The 17,029-nt window shown below is 48.3% G+C and overlaps 1 protein-coding gene across 2 annotated transcripts in view; it reads right to left on the bottom strand.

The window, feature by feature from the left end:
• PALLD (palladin, cytoskeletal associated protein) overlaps positions 1-17,029 on the bottom strand; it is a 1,042,501-nt gene that overhangs the window by 64,384 nt on the left and 961,088 nt on the right. For both annotated transcript variants that reach the window (XM_085641796.1, XM_085641797.1), the window contains one exon: positions 1,120-1,214. In XM_085641796.1, coding sequence (XP_085497922.1) covers positions 1,120-1,214 — 95 coding nt within the window. The remainder of the gene's footprint in view (positions 1-1,119; positions 1,215-17,029) is intronic.

Below are 17,029 nucleotides of genomic sequence, written 5' to 3'. Positions count from 1 at the left end.
CTACCGGGAAACTACAGCCTTTGCTTTACTTTGTTGTGTTTTACAGGTAGGATATCATTTGGGTGTGTATCGTCTCTGACCAGTGTCGCCACCCCATTGAGTTGTGCATTCTAATTGTGCATGTTTTTATTTTTTGGTCACATGGAAAAAAAATTGTGATGTGAGGTTTCACCTGCTCTCACAGCCTCACTAAAAAGGGTGGTAGTTGTATGTACTTTCCCACATAAGTGCACCAGTTTCTCCTGATACATGCAAGTTTAGACAAACGAGTAAGTGTGGGAAAGGTATTGTGGTTCATTGTAAAGACCTATAAATGTGTTGCTCTTCGGGTTGTCAGCTCATATACATTGCATTTCCCTGCCGACCCTCCACCACTTCAAACACCTTATCTCCTGCCCTAGCCAGGTGTGGAATATGTTAAGTCTTATGGAATGCATGATGTCATTATTTTGAGTGTTCTGTCCCTGAACTTGTTACATCATAGCTCCTGGTGGGGTTCATATACCTGTTACTTGTTCCTGAATATAGTACCTGTACCTGCCTGCTTCCTGCGTCTCCTTACCAGCATACATCTGTGAAAGCTAACACACCCCTACTCGCATATGAATGTAGAACATTTCACCATGTTTATTTAATTTCAGCACTCATGTGTGACATATTTGCATGCATTACTATGCTATACTCGCCATTCTGAATCAATAAATATTTTTTGCATGCAGAGTTTGAATACTTTTCCACATAGGAGTCAAGTATTAGCATAAGACAACCTTTAAAACAAGGCCTAGCCAGGGACACCTATTATTTGAAACACAAGGGTAGGAGCCAATGGTACCCATCTTAAAATAAAATTTGGAATAAAAAAATGAAAACTACAAAAATTACTGCTGTTTAGAAGTGCCCGCGGACAGAGCTGTTAAACTCTGAGGATTTACACTTTCAGACTTGTACTGTTTTAATAGTGCAGCTAAGCTTTCTTTGCAGTGTCTGCTTTATAAACAAGTTGAGGCAAATGTAGGCTTTGGAAACAACTACAAAGACTAATCTTTTATCTGCGAAGATACATGACATCTCAATTGCATGAACAACTGCCAATTGTTGGAGCAAATGTAAGCACTTTACCTTCTGATGTGGGATTGGCCAGTTGGGGTGCGAGGGCTGCGGCCCCTCTGATTGACAGCCTGGACCATCAGTCTTCCAGTACAGCTAACTCTGCCCTGATGGTAAGAAAACAATACATGTGAGACTTTAAAAGGAAGAAATAAGTACACTGTGCAATAAAAAGCACGTTTCTCAAGCTATTTCACTATCAAACACTATTGTGAGTTTCTCGTAAAGAAGCCTTGTGAACCAGGCCTGGAACCACCGACTTCATCCATGTTTGGGTTAGCTGCAACAGAAACCATCTTTGTTGAAATTCAGCTTATCCAAAGTACCCTCAGAGCCGTGTCAATCCTAGAGACAGGTGCTCCTGATTACAATATTTACTCTTTCTTAGGCCCTCATTCTGAGTATCTCGGAATTCCTAGTTTGGGCAGGAGTTTCCACACACATTTTAATTCTTAAATATATGGTATTACTGCATGTTGTATTGCCATACCCAAATTCTCTGAGGAAACATTTCCTCATTTCCACAGAAAACAACACGAACTCGGAAATAATCTGTTCTGAAACTTAGACTTTCCTGGAAATTCCTCTTTCTATAGATGCAAACTTATAATGGTGTAGTAATATGGGACATGGGAAGTACCGTGCCCTGTTATGAGGGCTTTAGTGGTACCAAATTATTTCATGCCATGAGACACTAGTTTCCAGTCCAGAAATTTCTTTTTTGTGAATGATTGTTTTAAGGTGTGCTAGCTGAATTAATTAAATTTAAGTGAACCAAGATTAGAATTATTATAAAGTTGTACAAAAAATATTTAAGGATGGCAGCCCAGGCAAGTGGCAGCAGGGATCCGGCAGGAGTGTCTCTGGAGCAGCGGCCTCTCGCAAAAGAAAACAAATGAATAAATGTGTTTTTAATGAATTAAAACGAGGACACGGGGCGACCAATCCCTGGTACAGAAGGGAGCTCCCTTTTCTGAAGATATGTAACAGTGAGGGATGACAGTGGATGGAGTAGGCTGGCCTGTTGCCCTCGGCTCTATGCTGCGGTGGATGGAATGCAATGTGAATGGCACTACAACACGCCAATGGACAGAGAGGACCGACTGAAAAGCCCTCAGTCAATGTAAGCATATGTATGTTTTTTTTTATTATTAAAAAAACAAAGAACAAAAGAGTCTTGTCCAACGCCAAACCTAAAATGGTAAGTGTCTGCCAAGCAGTGAACTCCCGGCCCTGTGTGGTAGGGGGAAAGTTCCTGTAGCAGGGCAGGACTCCTTTTGCCCCATTTTTTAAAGCTTCGCAAGTGCTATGTTCGCGAAGCTGGATTTGTTAAATGCTTTCCAACTTTGTACACCCCTGCTAGTAACCTTAATGTAGCAAAAAGACTAACCTGTCAAAAAGGACAGGGGACCCATGCAGACAAGTGTTTTCCCTAGCACAGTATTCTATCATTATTTGTACAAATAGTAAAAAGGAACATGTCTGCAAGTGAGGCTCAGTGGACACCGTGAGGAATTGAGAATGGAAATTTGAAAAACACATGACTAATGTAAAATAAACGTGTACATGCTGATGGCATTTTGGCATGTGATGGAACAATGTTCTGCCGCAAGCAGCTGTGCTCACCATCACATTGTTTAACACCACCCACAACTCTGTGATCTCAGCAGTTAACAGTAACCTTTTATATACATATACTATTACAGCACTGGCGCAGTAGACTTATTATTCATCTTTAAGAACCTGATTTGGGAGGGTAACAGAAACGGGGTCTCAGCCAACATGATGCCAGTGAGCGTAACCTGTGGCCGTGAATGAGAGAAGCTTAAAACTACCACTCACCCTCACTCCCCAACAGAGCAAGCACAACCTACGTGCCAGTAGACCAAGCCGTACAGCGAATCAGTCACATAAGGCACAGCGCTAGCAGCAAATATTCTAAAATATCAGTCAGACCAGCCCTTAGTGGTGGCATGCAGATTAGATTGTATATATTGTATATTAAAGAATCCAACTACATACCTGAGGATCCACAAACATATGAATGGTCTGATAGTTCTTTCTTTTTATGTTTAACTTTGTTTGATTGACTTTTTGCAAGAGAGAAATCTCACATACACTGGGTACCCCCGTACCCAAATCACAGCATATCCCTCCCTCCCCCCAGCCCGTACAAGCAAAATAGTCCATGTGGGAGCACCCAAGTGTCCATAGAGTGCGGCCTGGAGATTGGTCTTTGTCAAAGCAGAGTACGAGGTTTACCTCCTCTAAACATGTCAAAAATTTAATGGACCAAGGACTCCCTTACCCCCATTCATCCCTCCCTGAACTCGTGTGCTTAAGGCCAGTCCCTTCAGAGACCCGGTCGGAAGACGTTCATTGGATAGCCAATCAGGTAGCCTTACGTGTCCCCTCTGTCTCCGTGAGCCGGAGAAGTCGAAGATATTTCGGGCCGGTCACTTCATTCAGCTCCGTAGCCAGCATGGACACCAGGGGCTGCCAGGTAACCTTAAAGCTCTCTTCAGAATTCGTAAAAGAAGCCTGGATACTTTCCATTCCTAAAATATACCACAGCTTGTGTAACCATTCCGTGTATGTTGGACGAGTCTGTGTCCCCCAATGTGACAGGATGTGTTGGACTGCTTCCCCCAATGCTAGACCTATTTGCTTCCCTCGGGTGGCTTTCAAAGGATAAGTTATCTGGTTGGGCAGCCCCAGCACTGCGTAAGCCGGAAATCGCAGTATTTCAGTCTCGAACTGTCTGTCAATGTCATCTAGTATCCTGGTCCAATACCCCGTCAGTTCCTTACAGTCCCATAATAAGTGTATTAGTGTGCCCTCTGTCTCGCATCCTCGCCAACACATCGGGGTACGGACCGGATTCCCTTTGTGCAAACGGGCTGGCGTCAAATACCAATATGTGGCTACTTTGACCGCAACCTCCGTGCTGGCGGTGTTACGAGCCGTATGATTGGCTCTGTAATAAATGTCCCGCCACTCTTTCTGCATGAGCTCCCGCCCCAATTCCTTCGCCCATCGCTTCTGGCCAGCAGAGGATTGCGGGGGGACTGGCGGTCTCAGCATGCTGTACAATTCAGAGATCATTTTTTTATCTGAATGTTTCGTCATCAGCCATTTTTCGTATTTTGTTAGTTTACTGCTCACGTGAGGCCGTACTTTTGGCTGGAGGAGCCAGTGGCGGAGTTGGAAGAATTGGAACCAACCCGAGTCCGGAATGGCGTACAGTTGTCACATTTTCGAGAACGGGAGGATCCCATCCAGATCAAATAAGTGCCCCGCCGCTCGGCAATCCGAGTCTCGCCACACTGAAAACGCTCTTTCATCCATCCCCGGACTAAACTCCTGGTTGTCAAATAGGGGAGTCAGTGGTGAGGGGAAGGACGTCAACCCTCGTCTGACGGCCACCCCATCCCATACTGGCAACAAGGAATCCGTTATGGGTGAACCCCTGAGATTTGGTGGTCTATCTGCTTTCTTCAAGAAGGAAACCTTCCATAGGGAAAGTTTCGCCAGCGCTCTATCCTGGAACAGCCACCTCTTTTTAGATTCTGGTCGGCTTCACTCTACCAGGTATCTAAGCTGCGCCGCTCTAAAATATTCCAGTACATTGGGGATCCCCAGCCCTCCCTCCTCTGGTGGTCTATGGGCAAGATCCCTGCGTATACGAGGTCACGCCCGGCCCATAGGATCTGCTGTATTGCCTGTTGTAGCTTGTGGAGCATCCCAGATGGGAGCCAGACCGGTAGAGTCTGGAATATGTACAGTGCCCTGGGAAGAATGGACATTTTTATTGCCGCGACGTGCCCGAGCAGTGACAGTTGGTGGTGTCTCCACCGCTGAAGGTCCCTCGTGATCTGGGAGAGTAGCTTGGAGTAGTTGAGCTTGACCGTTTGTGCTATGGATGGGGCTAGATCTAGCCCCAGATATGGGACCGTATTTTGAACCTGTAACCGCCCAAAGGAAGCCGACCCCCCCCCTCAAGAGAGCTCCCCCCGTCGACCCAAGTACAAAGTCATGGACTTTCCCACCTTCACCCGAAAACCAGAAACCTGCCCAAAGGATTCCAGCTCGCGTAAAAATGCTGGCATCGATTGCTCTGGCTCCTCTAGGGTCGCTAGGATATCATCGGCATATAAGCTGACGGAGTGTCTCTTCCCGCCAAAAGGGATGCCCAGTATTTCGGGGTTGTCTCTGATCTTCTGAGCCAATGGTTCAACATAAAGATCAAAGAGGAGGGGTGGGTGCGGGCACCCCTGCCTCGTACCCGGCTGGATCTCAAAGGGGCTGGACGCTATCCCATTGACCCTAATTGTCGCTGTGGGCCTGCTGTAACAGCTCGCCACCCAAGCCCGGAATCGGTCCCCAACACCAAAGTGAGCCAGAGTCTTCTCTAGAAAGCCCCAGTCCTCCCTGTTGAATGCCTTCTCGGCATCGACCGACAACAAGAGGGCATCCATCTTCGTGCGGTGGGCTTTGTCAACGAGACGGAGAATGCGTTTGGTGTTGTCACTACTCTGTCGGTTGTGTATGAAACTGAACTGGTCTGGTTCGATGATGCCAGGCATCCGTGCACCTAACCTGGCCGCCAAAACCCCCGTGAACAACTTCAAGTCAATAATGAGGAGGGATACCGGGCGGTAGGAGCCACACTGAGTCTAATCTTTCCCAAGTTTGGGAAGTACCACTATGTCGGCCGCCAACATATCGGGGGGGATTGTTCTGGGCCCTGTGAAAGAGTTAAAAAGCTGCGTCAGGACCGGGGCGAGTAGCGGACAAAAAGACTTGTAGAAACCAGCCGAGAAGCCATCTTGACCCGGTGATTTCAAAAGCTTGAGGTGAGAAATTGCCCCTATCACCTCATCGATCCTGATCTGTGCCTCTAATGCTTCCGCCCCTGCGATATTCAGTGCTGATGTATTGATCCCCTGCAATTAAGAGTCCACCTCGGGCTTAGGCAGAATCCTTTTGATAAAGCACCGAGTAGAATTCCTGGAAGGCACCCGCGATCTCGGCGTCACTTTCTACCCTCTCTCCCTTAGCGTTCTGGAGAGCCTGAACTTTCATCCGTTGGGTGCGGACCCTAAGCTTACTCGCCAACAGGCGCCCTGTCTTGTCCCCTCCGATATAGTAGGAGTGCTTGAGCCGAAGGGCCGCATATTCGGCCCTATCTAAATTGAGTCCTGCAAATTCTGCCCTTGCCGCCTTCAACTGGCGCCACACCCTGGGTGCACCTGTCCGGCTGTGGACCCTCTCCAGTTCCACTACTTGCGCCGTGAGAAGTTTACGTTTGTCCTTGTGCACCCTGTTTACAGCTGCAGAGATAGCTATCAGCTCCCCCCTCACTACCGCTTTGAGCGCCCCCCACAAAGTAGCTAGAGAAGTGTCAGGGGTATCATTCAACGCCAAATAGTCGGTAATGCATTTGTGAATTTGTTGTGTTACTCCATACCTGCGCAATATATTTTCTCGAAGTCGCCGACTCCCTTTCTGTCTATGGACTGGGGGCATGTTGACAGTCACCGTCACTGCATCGTGGTCTGATAGTGCTGCTGGTATGATGTTCACTTTGTCCACTAGCTCATTCAACTCTATGGAGCCTATTAGGTGGTCCAATCGGGCATAGGTGTGGTGCTCATGGGAATAGAAAGAAAATTGTGAGGAATGGGGATGAGCCACCCGCCACAGGTCCACCAACCCTGTTGATAGCGATGGCCGGACCTATCGACCACTGCATCCATGACCAGGTTTAGATCGCCCCTACCAATAGCCGCCACTCTTGTGAGTTCAGGACCTCGGAGAGGGATGCGGTCAGGAATCTCTCTTAACCTGAATTGGGTGCATAGATAGATTCCACCACCAGGGACGAGCCGCCCACATTCAGCCTATAGGCTAAGAGGCGACCCTTTACTTCCGCCACTTTGTCCCTCACTGTCACTACAAAGCTCCTGGCGATCAATATGACCACACCCGCTTTCTTGTCTGATGTGGAAGAGAAGAATTGCTGGGGAAAAGCCAGAGACTTCATCCGGCGCCAATCCTTGGGGAGGAGATGGGGCTCCTGAAGGAGACACACATCAGCCCCCAGGTTCTCCAAATACTACAATATGGATCTTCGTTTGATAGGGTTGTTAAGCCCTTTCACATTGAGGGTGACTACCTGGAGGGTGGAACGTGACATGGGACTATCGTGAGACCCGCCTGCTTCATCTGCGTGGTTCTGTTCCCCTCTCTTGTGTATGCGTCTCCTGATACTGCTACGTTAAGTGACTCTGATCCCCAGCCCTGTTGCCACGCCCATTGCTGTAGCACACCAGTTCCCCCTCCCCCTCCCTAACCCCAACTGAGAAACGCCAATCCCCAAATATTGCCCATTGCTCGTCACCCAATGGCACGGGCACGTGGAGAAAAGAGCAGTCTGGAACATCTGTGGTCCAGGTTTCACCAGCCCCCAGCAACCCCCCAGGCCAGTTCAACTAAAATGCGTATTTTGCCCCTGTTTAACGTCATGAGCCATCTGGGGATGCTGTGTCCTTGAGAACCATTTCTAGAGCCGCCTGTCGTTCCTGGTGTGCCCGATCGATGCGGATTTCGAAGTCTTGCGGTTCTCCCAGGATGTCTCAGAACATTCCTTGCAGATATTGTGCCATGTCAGGCCCCTCTGTGTCCAAAGGCACTCCCCGAACTCGGATGTTGTTCCGCCTCGAGTGCTTTTCGAGATCTTCTGTGTGAGCCTGTAAACCGATCTGTTGTTCCCTTAAGCGAATCACCTCCTGTTGGAACAGCTCCACCTCCTCATCCTTGGTCTGCTCGTGGTCCTCTATGGCAGCCACTCTTTCGCCAATCGCATCTACATCGTGGCGAATCTCTTTCACCTCCCCGGCAACCTCGCTTTTGAGTGTCTGAAAATCCTCCCTCACCGTATTAAAGAGTGACTCCAGGAAGGAGCGAGTAATCGGACTTTCCCCTCCTCCGGGTCCGTTCGCTATTTCGGTGCCGGGGATGACCGGCCCCCTTTCTCCCCAGTTAGGGAGCCTTTGGAGAGCATCTCCTTCAGTGACCGCTCCTTCTTCCCTCTCACCGAGGACATAATTGGGATCTGGGCTGGGCCCCAGCGAAGGGCAGATTCTCCTCTCTGCTAGAGTTGGCACTGGCACTGGTCTCCCGTTCCTCTCTGCGCCTCGGGCCTTCCAACCGCGTGTCCAGGTGGGGGATCTCCGCAGGCCCTCGTGCGCCAGCCGAGTACCCTGGCCGATTTTGTAAAGGGGGGCCTCAGTGATGTGGTGCGCTGCATTGGGCAACCGTGTCCCCTTCTCCACCAGTGTCACCGGGCTCCGACGATCCCCCTTCTCTGCACCGGCCGCTCCGGCCTCGGATTGTAGTGCCCGTGTTCTCAGGGCGCTTCGCTACAAGCTGTCACTGCGGAGGCCGGTCTCTTGGCTCCCCGCCTCCACTGTGGAACGGTCCAGCCGTCACCAGCGCGCTCCTAGTCTCCTTCGCTACTAGGCCGTCGGTACAATTGTCCGGGCAGGCCAGGCGATGAGTGTGATAGGAACCCAGCCCGGGTGGTAGTAGGCCACAACCAATCCCCTCAATGCTGTAGCCACTCCTGAGGTTGCTAGCGCGCCTCTACTCCGAGTGGGGTCTGGTCGGAGGGCCTACCGATAGTGCTCCGCTAAGATCTCGGCCTCCCCTCGTGGTTTCCTCCGTTGATCCTAGTCCCTGGTGTTAGGGGATTTTACGGGGGCACTGGGCGTGGGTCACCCTCCTCAATGGCGCGCCTGGGATTGCGCAAGGTCATTCAGGTAGAATGCTGCTCTTCCCGCTCGCTGCGCGGACCCTCCACCTGGCACTTGTAAACACCCCCGTACCTCTGCCAGGCAGTATGACTGCCGAACACCTGGCTCCATGGCTCGCCGCGAGGTGGCTTTGCGCGCTGCTGCTCTAATTCAATGTTCCAGCGCACACACGGTCCCCCCAACTCCGGGGACCGCAGGAACGCAGGCCCTTCGCCCACCTCTCTCACCACTGTGATACGCCGGGCCTCCGGCGCGGTCAGTCACCGTCACGCTGTGTCCGCCTGGGCTACTCTTGCCGCCCTCTTGCAGGTGGGCTGCAGAAGCACCAGGCCCAGCTGGGGCCAGCCGTCGCCTCCACTACCCTCTGCGCCCCGCTCCGAAGGTTCCCCAGGGGCTCTGACTCTGGTCGATCTCTGTGCTTTCCCACGTTCCGCGCGGCGACCCCACCTCGGGAAGACCTGCCGCAATCAAGGCTCTCTGGTTCCAGGGACCGCAGGTGCATAGACTCCTCTGCCGGTCCCGTCAGTCGCTAAGGTGTCTCAAGTCTCCCCAGCTCGCCCGGCCGCCACCGCTCTGCTGCCGCCTGATGCGCCTACCATTTGCGAGGTCAGACCCCCTCGTCTCAGGATGCGGCTAGATGGGGTCGCAGGCCTCGTCTGGGTTGGGCGACATTTTGCCTCCCCGCTGCTCCGTCTCTCAGGGCCGACTCCGGTCACAGATCTGGCACCCAGCCCCGTAGAGCACACATCTAGGGCTGCCCCGCGGCAGACGTTTACTTTTCCGCCAACAGTGGTAGCGCTTATGGGGTTCTACGCGCGAAAGTGACCGGGCGAAACAGCGGGGAACCACCGGGAAATGCGACTCACCAGTCCGCCATCTTGGCCACGCCCCCGTTCTTTCTTGTTAAACTTTTTCCGCGTGCTAGATTTAGATATGTCTGCTAGAGACGCCACATTGCAACACCGTGCGTGTGCTGATCTTACGCACTGAAGGAAAAGCCCATGGAGGAAGATGTTTTTGGTAACTCCTTGTGGGACCCCAGTGACTTCTAGGGGGCACCAGCCTAAAGATTCTTAAGGGTCACAGTCAAAACCTTTGCATCTAAAGTCCAGCCTCCTCCTTGGCGGACTGCCATGAGTTTGAACAGTGAGTAGGCTGTTTGGGCTTCAATTTCTCGCCCACATCTGAGACTTGCTGTGGTGGATATAGATATAGATTGCGCGCCGTTCAACCACTGGTTGGTTCTGTTGCACTTGGCATGCATTTGTTGGGGTTAGATGGCACAGAGTTGCAGCGGTGGCTTGAAGCGGGACAGATTGCACTGACATTTGAACACTTTATTTTACTACAGCTGGAAGTTACTTCACGGACTAAGGATTTTGTGTCAGTAGTATGGCACATGCAAGCCTAATTAAAGTCTACATTTTAAAGATATTCTTGTGAATTATACTCCGTCCATGGAGGTGTCAGCAGTACTATATGCTGCACTTACACAGTGCATCTCTTATTTACCACGGGGTACACAATAACACATTTCAGGGTAGTTTAAATTCTGAATCTCCTCAATTGTGACTCTCACAAGTCACAAACGGATACTTTATGTACCAGACAGCCAACAACCAACTCTGGCATTTGCATACAATACACATATCAACCTTGTTTTTTCACTGAATTCAGTAAAATAGAGGAATCAAGAAGTGTATTACTAAATCCCACTGCAGAAAATCCTGGGATACCGTATACCAGTACCAGACGCAAGGGTAGCTGCTGAGGCACTGTATTAGATTGGGCGTTTGCAGCCAAGTACCTTATGCTCCTCATCCGGAAGTGGTCTCACCTACTACTCTTAGTTAATATGTGTGGGGTGTCTCCTTTTTCCTTGAGGGAAGAGCTGAGGGCTGTTTAGAGGGCTGGTGAGTGCATGGGTTCCTGGCACAAATGTAAAGGGAGTAACCCTGACAGTTGTGCAACCCCTATGTTAGTTTTTAGGTAGGTCGAAGGGCACTTAAAGTATATGCACTTGGTCTACACAACTGCGCTTCCCTTGTCGCCATGCTCTGCCCTGAGTCTCCTACAGTCTTCTACATCTGTGGTGTGCTGACCCAGGGTATGCTCTTCTCGAAAACAAAAGATTGGGCTAACATAGGAGGCCATATTATCAAGGAACGGCGATAACATTATCGCCGCTTTAGCGCATGAAACTGCCGCTAAAGTGGCGATAATGGGCTTGATAATATGCCCTTGTGAATTCCCATAGAAGCCCAGGTTCTGGTGTGAACTGCGTCTCAGCCCCACATGTGATGCATGTACTAAGCATGCAGTTGGCTAAATTAGCAAAAGGCAGGGACATTTGAGACTGAACTACATGAAGGTTTTTGAGCACAGCAGTTTGCTAATGTTCTCGCCCATATAAAGGATGGGACATAAAGGTCTGTTTTCATTTGTGTTGGGAACGATCGACATGTTTTCTTTTGAATAAATACTTTCAAATAACCGGAGAGTATTCTTCAGAATACAATGCAAACGTTATTAATGTAGATTGTAGCAGGTTTTTTTTCTGTCTCATTTGTAATATGGGCAACACAAGAGAACAGGGCACCAAAACTTGAATTACTGCTGGTAAAGAATGTGAACATAACCTGGCCCTAGAACTGCAATGTTTTGACAGGCCTTCAAATAGGGTTCATATGTTGTAATAAATACACAGGTTCCAAATGTCTACTATCAACGCGGAGCAAAAAGTTTAGTTTCCTCGGAGTGTGTAATGTTATTTTCTTTAAGCTTCATTCAGCCATATAATTTGCTTTCAATGTGTATTATAGTTGCGACAAAAGTGGCATTTCTTAGGAATACATGTCTGGCATGGCAGTAAGTTATATCTGTGGGACTAAAGGCATGCCTTTTCTGTATGTGGAAAAAAATTCAAAATAAACTGTTTAAACTGTGAGTGTGTTAATAACATATGACAAAGAAGTAGTTGGCAACTTAAAACAGTATAACTTAGTTAGACAATAGTATATGATGTAATATCATGTCATGTAACTATACTTTAAAGCGTTGTATGCAATAGAGTTTCTTGGCACTTTTACGGAAAGAGATGCTGACAATATTAAAATAAGCTTTTAAAATAATTCTAAACTTCAGGAGCAAAGAGCCAACTCTTTAGGTATTTATGAGAGGAAGTATGGGACTCAAACCACTGTAGTGCCAAAAGCTAGTGCAGCATGGAAAAAGTCAGACTTGTGCTTCTCTTCCTTGCAGAGAAAAGGAAGTTACAGGCAGGCCGAGTTGGAATGCGGGGATGGTGTAGTAGGAATATATGAAATGAGGAACTCTGCATTATAATTGTGATGAATCCGGCACAGAACTTTGAACTGTAAACGTGGATGAACTGGAAGTCAGTGAAGTTTTCTTATAAAGAGGAGTAACTGAATGAGATTTGCCCTTAAATGCAGCAGAGCAGCAGCATTTTGGATGATTTGTTGTCTTAAGTGTAGAGATTGTGCTATATCCAGATAAAGGACATTGCCATGGTCAAGTTTTGGTCGAACAACTGCTGTTACCGCAGACACGGTGCAGGGTGTAGTAACAAAGGGTGAAATTTAGTTTGAAGGTTTTAACAGAAAGAAGCGACATGACGTGGTGGTGGCTAAAGTGAGCTCAAGTTCATTTCTAAACTTCTGACCACCCCACCGGGAGCAGGACAAATGCTCATATTTAGTGGCCCGAAGGCACAACCCAAAGGTCTCCATTGTTGTCAGCCACAAGGAACTTGTCGAGTTTCAGCCAATGGTCGCTCATCCAATTCTTAATGTTCACATGCAGCTTTGAAACAATCCACGGGAGTCTCCAAAGTTTGCCACAAGTAGTTGGTGTTTCCAAGGACTAGAGGAGTCCAGAATAGGGAAGGTGTAGGGGAACAGAGACAACACATAGGGAAAGTGGTAGGTGAATGGGGAGTGCAAGGGGCAAAACAGTACATGGTACTATGGTCTGTGGGCAGAATATAGCAGATGGGTTTTTCAGTGCTCTACTAGGCTTCTGTAATTTAGGTTTACAATGGTGATGCACAAATAAACAGTCCCTTAAATAGGAGTCTTGCAAATGTGACATTTATTTGCCAGTGGATAGTCACTAAATCTTTGGAGACACACAAGTCAACTAAAGTCACAGAGTCTTGGGTAGGTACTTTTGAGAAGCTAGTCAGTCAGTCAAAAAGTCTTTATTCGATTTGCATCATAAAAGACATACTACACATATTAGACAATTCGACTACAAAACAATTCATGTACAATACAAAAATAGACTGTAAAACCTTTAAAATGGTAGATAAAATAGTAGATTAAAAATGATCACATCATGTTAAAAAATACAATAAAGTGCAAAAAGAGACGTGCCGTTTATGCCATGGACCAAAGTAGATACTATTGTGTGGCAGCAGGGAACACAGATTACGGCTTCAATTTCCTGGCCCTAAGGATCCATGCCCAACTAATAAATTTAGCAACACCAATTACTATAGGAGTGGAAGTATTGGTTTTCAAAATTCTACTAGCGACCTGTGCAGAACGAGTGCTCATTAGTCTGCATGCAGGTCGAAGCCAGATACGTCTAGGAAGTTGATAAGTTGGGCAACAAAAAAGGAAGTGGTCCATGGTTTCAATCTTGTCAACACAGAATGGGCATTTATCACTACCAAGAGGACTCCAACTTTTGGTGAGTCCTCGCAGTGGTAGAGCGCCCACTCTGTACTGGTGATACAGCTTACGATCTAGGAACTTCAAGATGGTATCCCAGTAACTTTCATAGACAGAGTCATCCTTAAAAACTAGGAAAGAAGCAGTCATTGTGGAACCTGTAAGGGAAGCACATCTCCTATTCTTAATGTAATTCCAGTACGCATCCTTAAGCACCTTTTTTGCCGGGAAAACTTCTGTATCAGGGTTAACCCATAGATCACGCATCCCGAGATCATATAACAGGGGTTTGATGCTAGACAACCAGGGAATCCTAGGCGACCCCTCCAACCCTTTGATCTCCAGAAGGGCTTTTGCATAGTTAGATAGTTCGGGGGTCGTCCACAAGCGGCGCCAGAACGCCAGGGGTCTATACCCTGCGCAGTCCTCTATAGGCTGAATTCCCAGGTCAAACAAAAGAGGGATGCGTGGAGTGGATTGGGGAAGCCCAATAGCTGACCGGAGGAATTTATTCTGGGCAGTTATCAATTTGGACAAATTATTAAAGCCCCAGATCTCAGCTCCATATAAAATTGCAGGTAGAATCTTGGAGCCGTAGATCTTCATGAGTGGGGCTATTGGTTTTGTTAAAGAGTGTTTGTGCTCTTTCAACAAAGCTCCTCCCAATTGGGCATGCTTGAGCGCGAGAGGATCCAGCTGGTGAGACCAGCTGCACGTCTCGCTAAAAGTGACTCCAAGATAAGTAAATACTGCCGTTTGGGATAAGTTGACACCACCCAAGCACACCTCCGCCTTAACCCGCCGAGGGCCACGAAAAACCATAAACTTGGTCTGCCCAACGTTTATTTCCAACTCATGCTCGCGGCAAAAGGTCTCGAAGCGAGACAGGGCCAACTGCAGTCCCTGTCTCGTCCTCGAGATCAAAAGGGTGTCATCCGCGAACATGAGCAGGGGAATCTTCATTCCTGCCAATGTAGGTGCATCTGTAGGGCTATTTAAGAAGTAGTTTACAACCCCATTGATAAATAAAGAAAACAGGGTGGGTGCGAGTACACACCCTTGTCGTACACCTTTGGATACTTTAAATCTATCGGTCAGTTCCCCGGGTTTACCCCATCGGACACGGGCGTACGTATTTTCATGTATGGTGACCAAAAAAGAAACCAGATCTTTTGGCATGCCCATGTCCAAGAGAACTTTCCATAGCTTGTCCCTCGGCACAAGGTCAAACGCAGACCTTAAGTCTACAAAGGCTGCATACAATTTGCCTCCCCCCAGAAAGACAACCTTCCAATACAGAAGTACTACCCTGAATACTTGGTCCAGGATCCCAGTGTGGGACCGAAACCCTGCCTGAAGTGGAGACAGCACGTCAAAGTCAGACATCCAAATTTGGATACGACCAAGTACAAGGCGGGCAATAATTTTTTGTACTGCGTCTATTAGACTAATGGGTCTGTAGTTACCTGGGGCAGAGCGATCGCCTTTCTTATATATCGGCAGTATCTCTGCCCCGAGCCACGAGTCAGGGACTACAGCACCACCCGCAAGGGCGTTAGCCAGGAGGGTCAAGTAAGGAATCCATACATCTTGTTCCTGAATAAATAGGTCAGGAGGGAGAAGCAAATAATTGATACGCTGGAACAGAGTGGGTGGTGCATGAGTGAAGCCCTATGTAATAAGCCTATGCCATAACCTGAAACCATCTCCTTAGGCGTGTGCACTAGTGAGTATAGGTAATGTATATCAGGTCCAATTATTTGAGTACAGACAAATATGGTCAAATATTGTATGGCTCATAAAGGCCTGGTTTATTGCATCAGGTAATGGCTGCAGTCGGTTAACAATAAATGATTATAAATGACGGGAAGCTGCACAGGAATATAAACCTATAATGCTGTTTGGGACCAATGAGTTCCCTTACAAATGCAAGACAGCAGGAGAAAAAGGCTTAGTAGGCCTACTCCTGACAGCCCACAGCTGATGGAGTAATCACTTATAGCAATATGAGCCTGAGGTTCAAGTGCAGACACTTTAACAAGTTTATAAGGAGGCAGCCAATCTCCCTCAAGGAGGGGCATGGATCATACCTCAGTGTGACTAGTGTCTCACTTGTCCATGATCCAACCCCCCCCCCCCCCCCCTCTTCCCCCACCCCCAGCCAGAGCCTGGGGTGTGTATTTGTAACCTGGCCAGTCCAGCACAAGTCCAAGACAGCCTGACCCATGTCAGATTTTCAGGATGTCCAAAAAAGATATATTTCCATACAACGAACCTCAGGGAAGCTTATTTATATAGCTCATGATTATCCCGGAAATCTGGAATGGATCTGGCCCTCCTGGACCTGTGAGGAACTCCTCTGATTTACTCCCTGATCCAGGAAGTTGACAATACCATAGTACAACATAGGAAGCAAACATGTCAACTGACCCCATGCCACTAGTATGACCTTCAGCCAACAACGCTAAGCATAATGGGGCGTGAAGGCCTATATCTTGAATGGGAAGAGTGAAACTAGAAGTCCCATCCACTCAGTGCTCACCAGGAGTAGGCGAGAGGCACCCTAGGGATGTGGATCCAGTTGACGCTAGGAGGTAAGCACGTAGCAGGTCACTCATGCTAACTCTTTGCATGAGGGGCTGCCAGAGGGATCCAAGGCACCAATTGCGCCTCATGCCACACACTGAGCCTCACCGAAGCGTCCACAGGCCTCAATTTTTGACACTCTACCTCGCACCACTGGGTGCAGATTTCCTCTCCTTGGAGCCCAATTTCCTGATCTTCTTGCTAGAGGAGTGAGTAGAAACTGCTACTGCAGAACACTGTCTACTTTAATTGAGGCGTCGCCTTAACGCCCGGCCCTGAACACTATGCTTCCGGGGCTGTATGATAAACGCGTTTACAGTCTAGAATCTATGTGATTTTTTCCATCAGTCTGGAATTCTCGAGCAGTGAAGAGATTGCTTGCCGAAAGATAAACTTTCTTCTTCTAAGGCAGCAAATGTGCCCTTGCACTCTAAACACACCCTCTGGAAGTTTACATTCTTGGCGCTCCACGTGTTTAGGTGAACGGCTTAGAGAGGGCAGCGCTTTTTGTGAATTATTCAAACCCCATTGCTCCACAGCACGCCAGTGACGCTGCTTTATTTACACAGTGTGAAAATAACATGTATATCCTATCGCTTAGCACGACCCAATCAGCGGTCTGCATGTCCACGGCAAAGCTGCCGCCCCAACATGAACTGGTAGCGACTTCAGAGACGGAGCCCCTGACGAAAAGTGGCCTGTGCGGTAACCTAGCAACAAGCCGCGCACAACACTGGCCCGGCGTTTACTTTACTCTTCATCCCAGGATGCGGGCTGCTGGTTGAGAATATAATCCTATTTGTGGTTTGCTCCTGGCATGGG

Source organism: Triturus cristatus, chromosome 2_2 (assembly GCF_964204655.1).
Source record: "Triturus cristatus chromosome 2_2, aTriCri1.1, whole genome shotgun sequence".
Taxonomy (NCBI): domain Eukaryota; kingdom Metazoa; phylum Chordata; class Amphibia; order Caudata; family Salamandridae; genus Triturus; species Triturus cristatus.
This window is presented reverse-complemented; position numbering and strand designations above follow the sequence as displayed.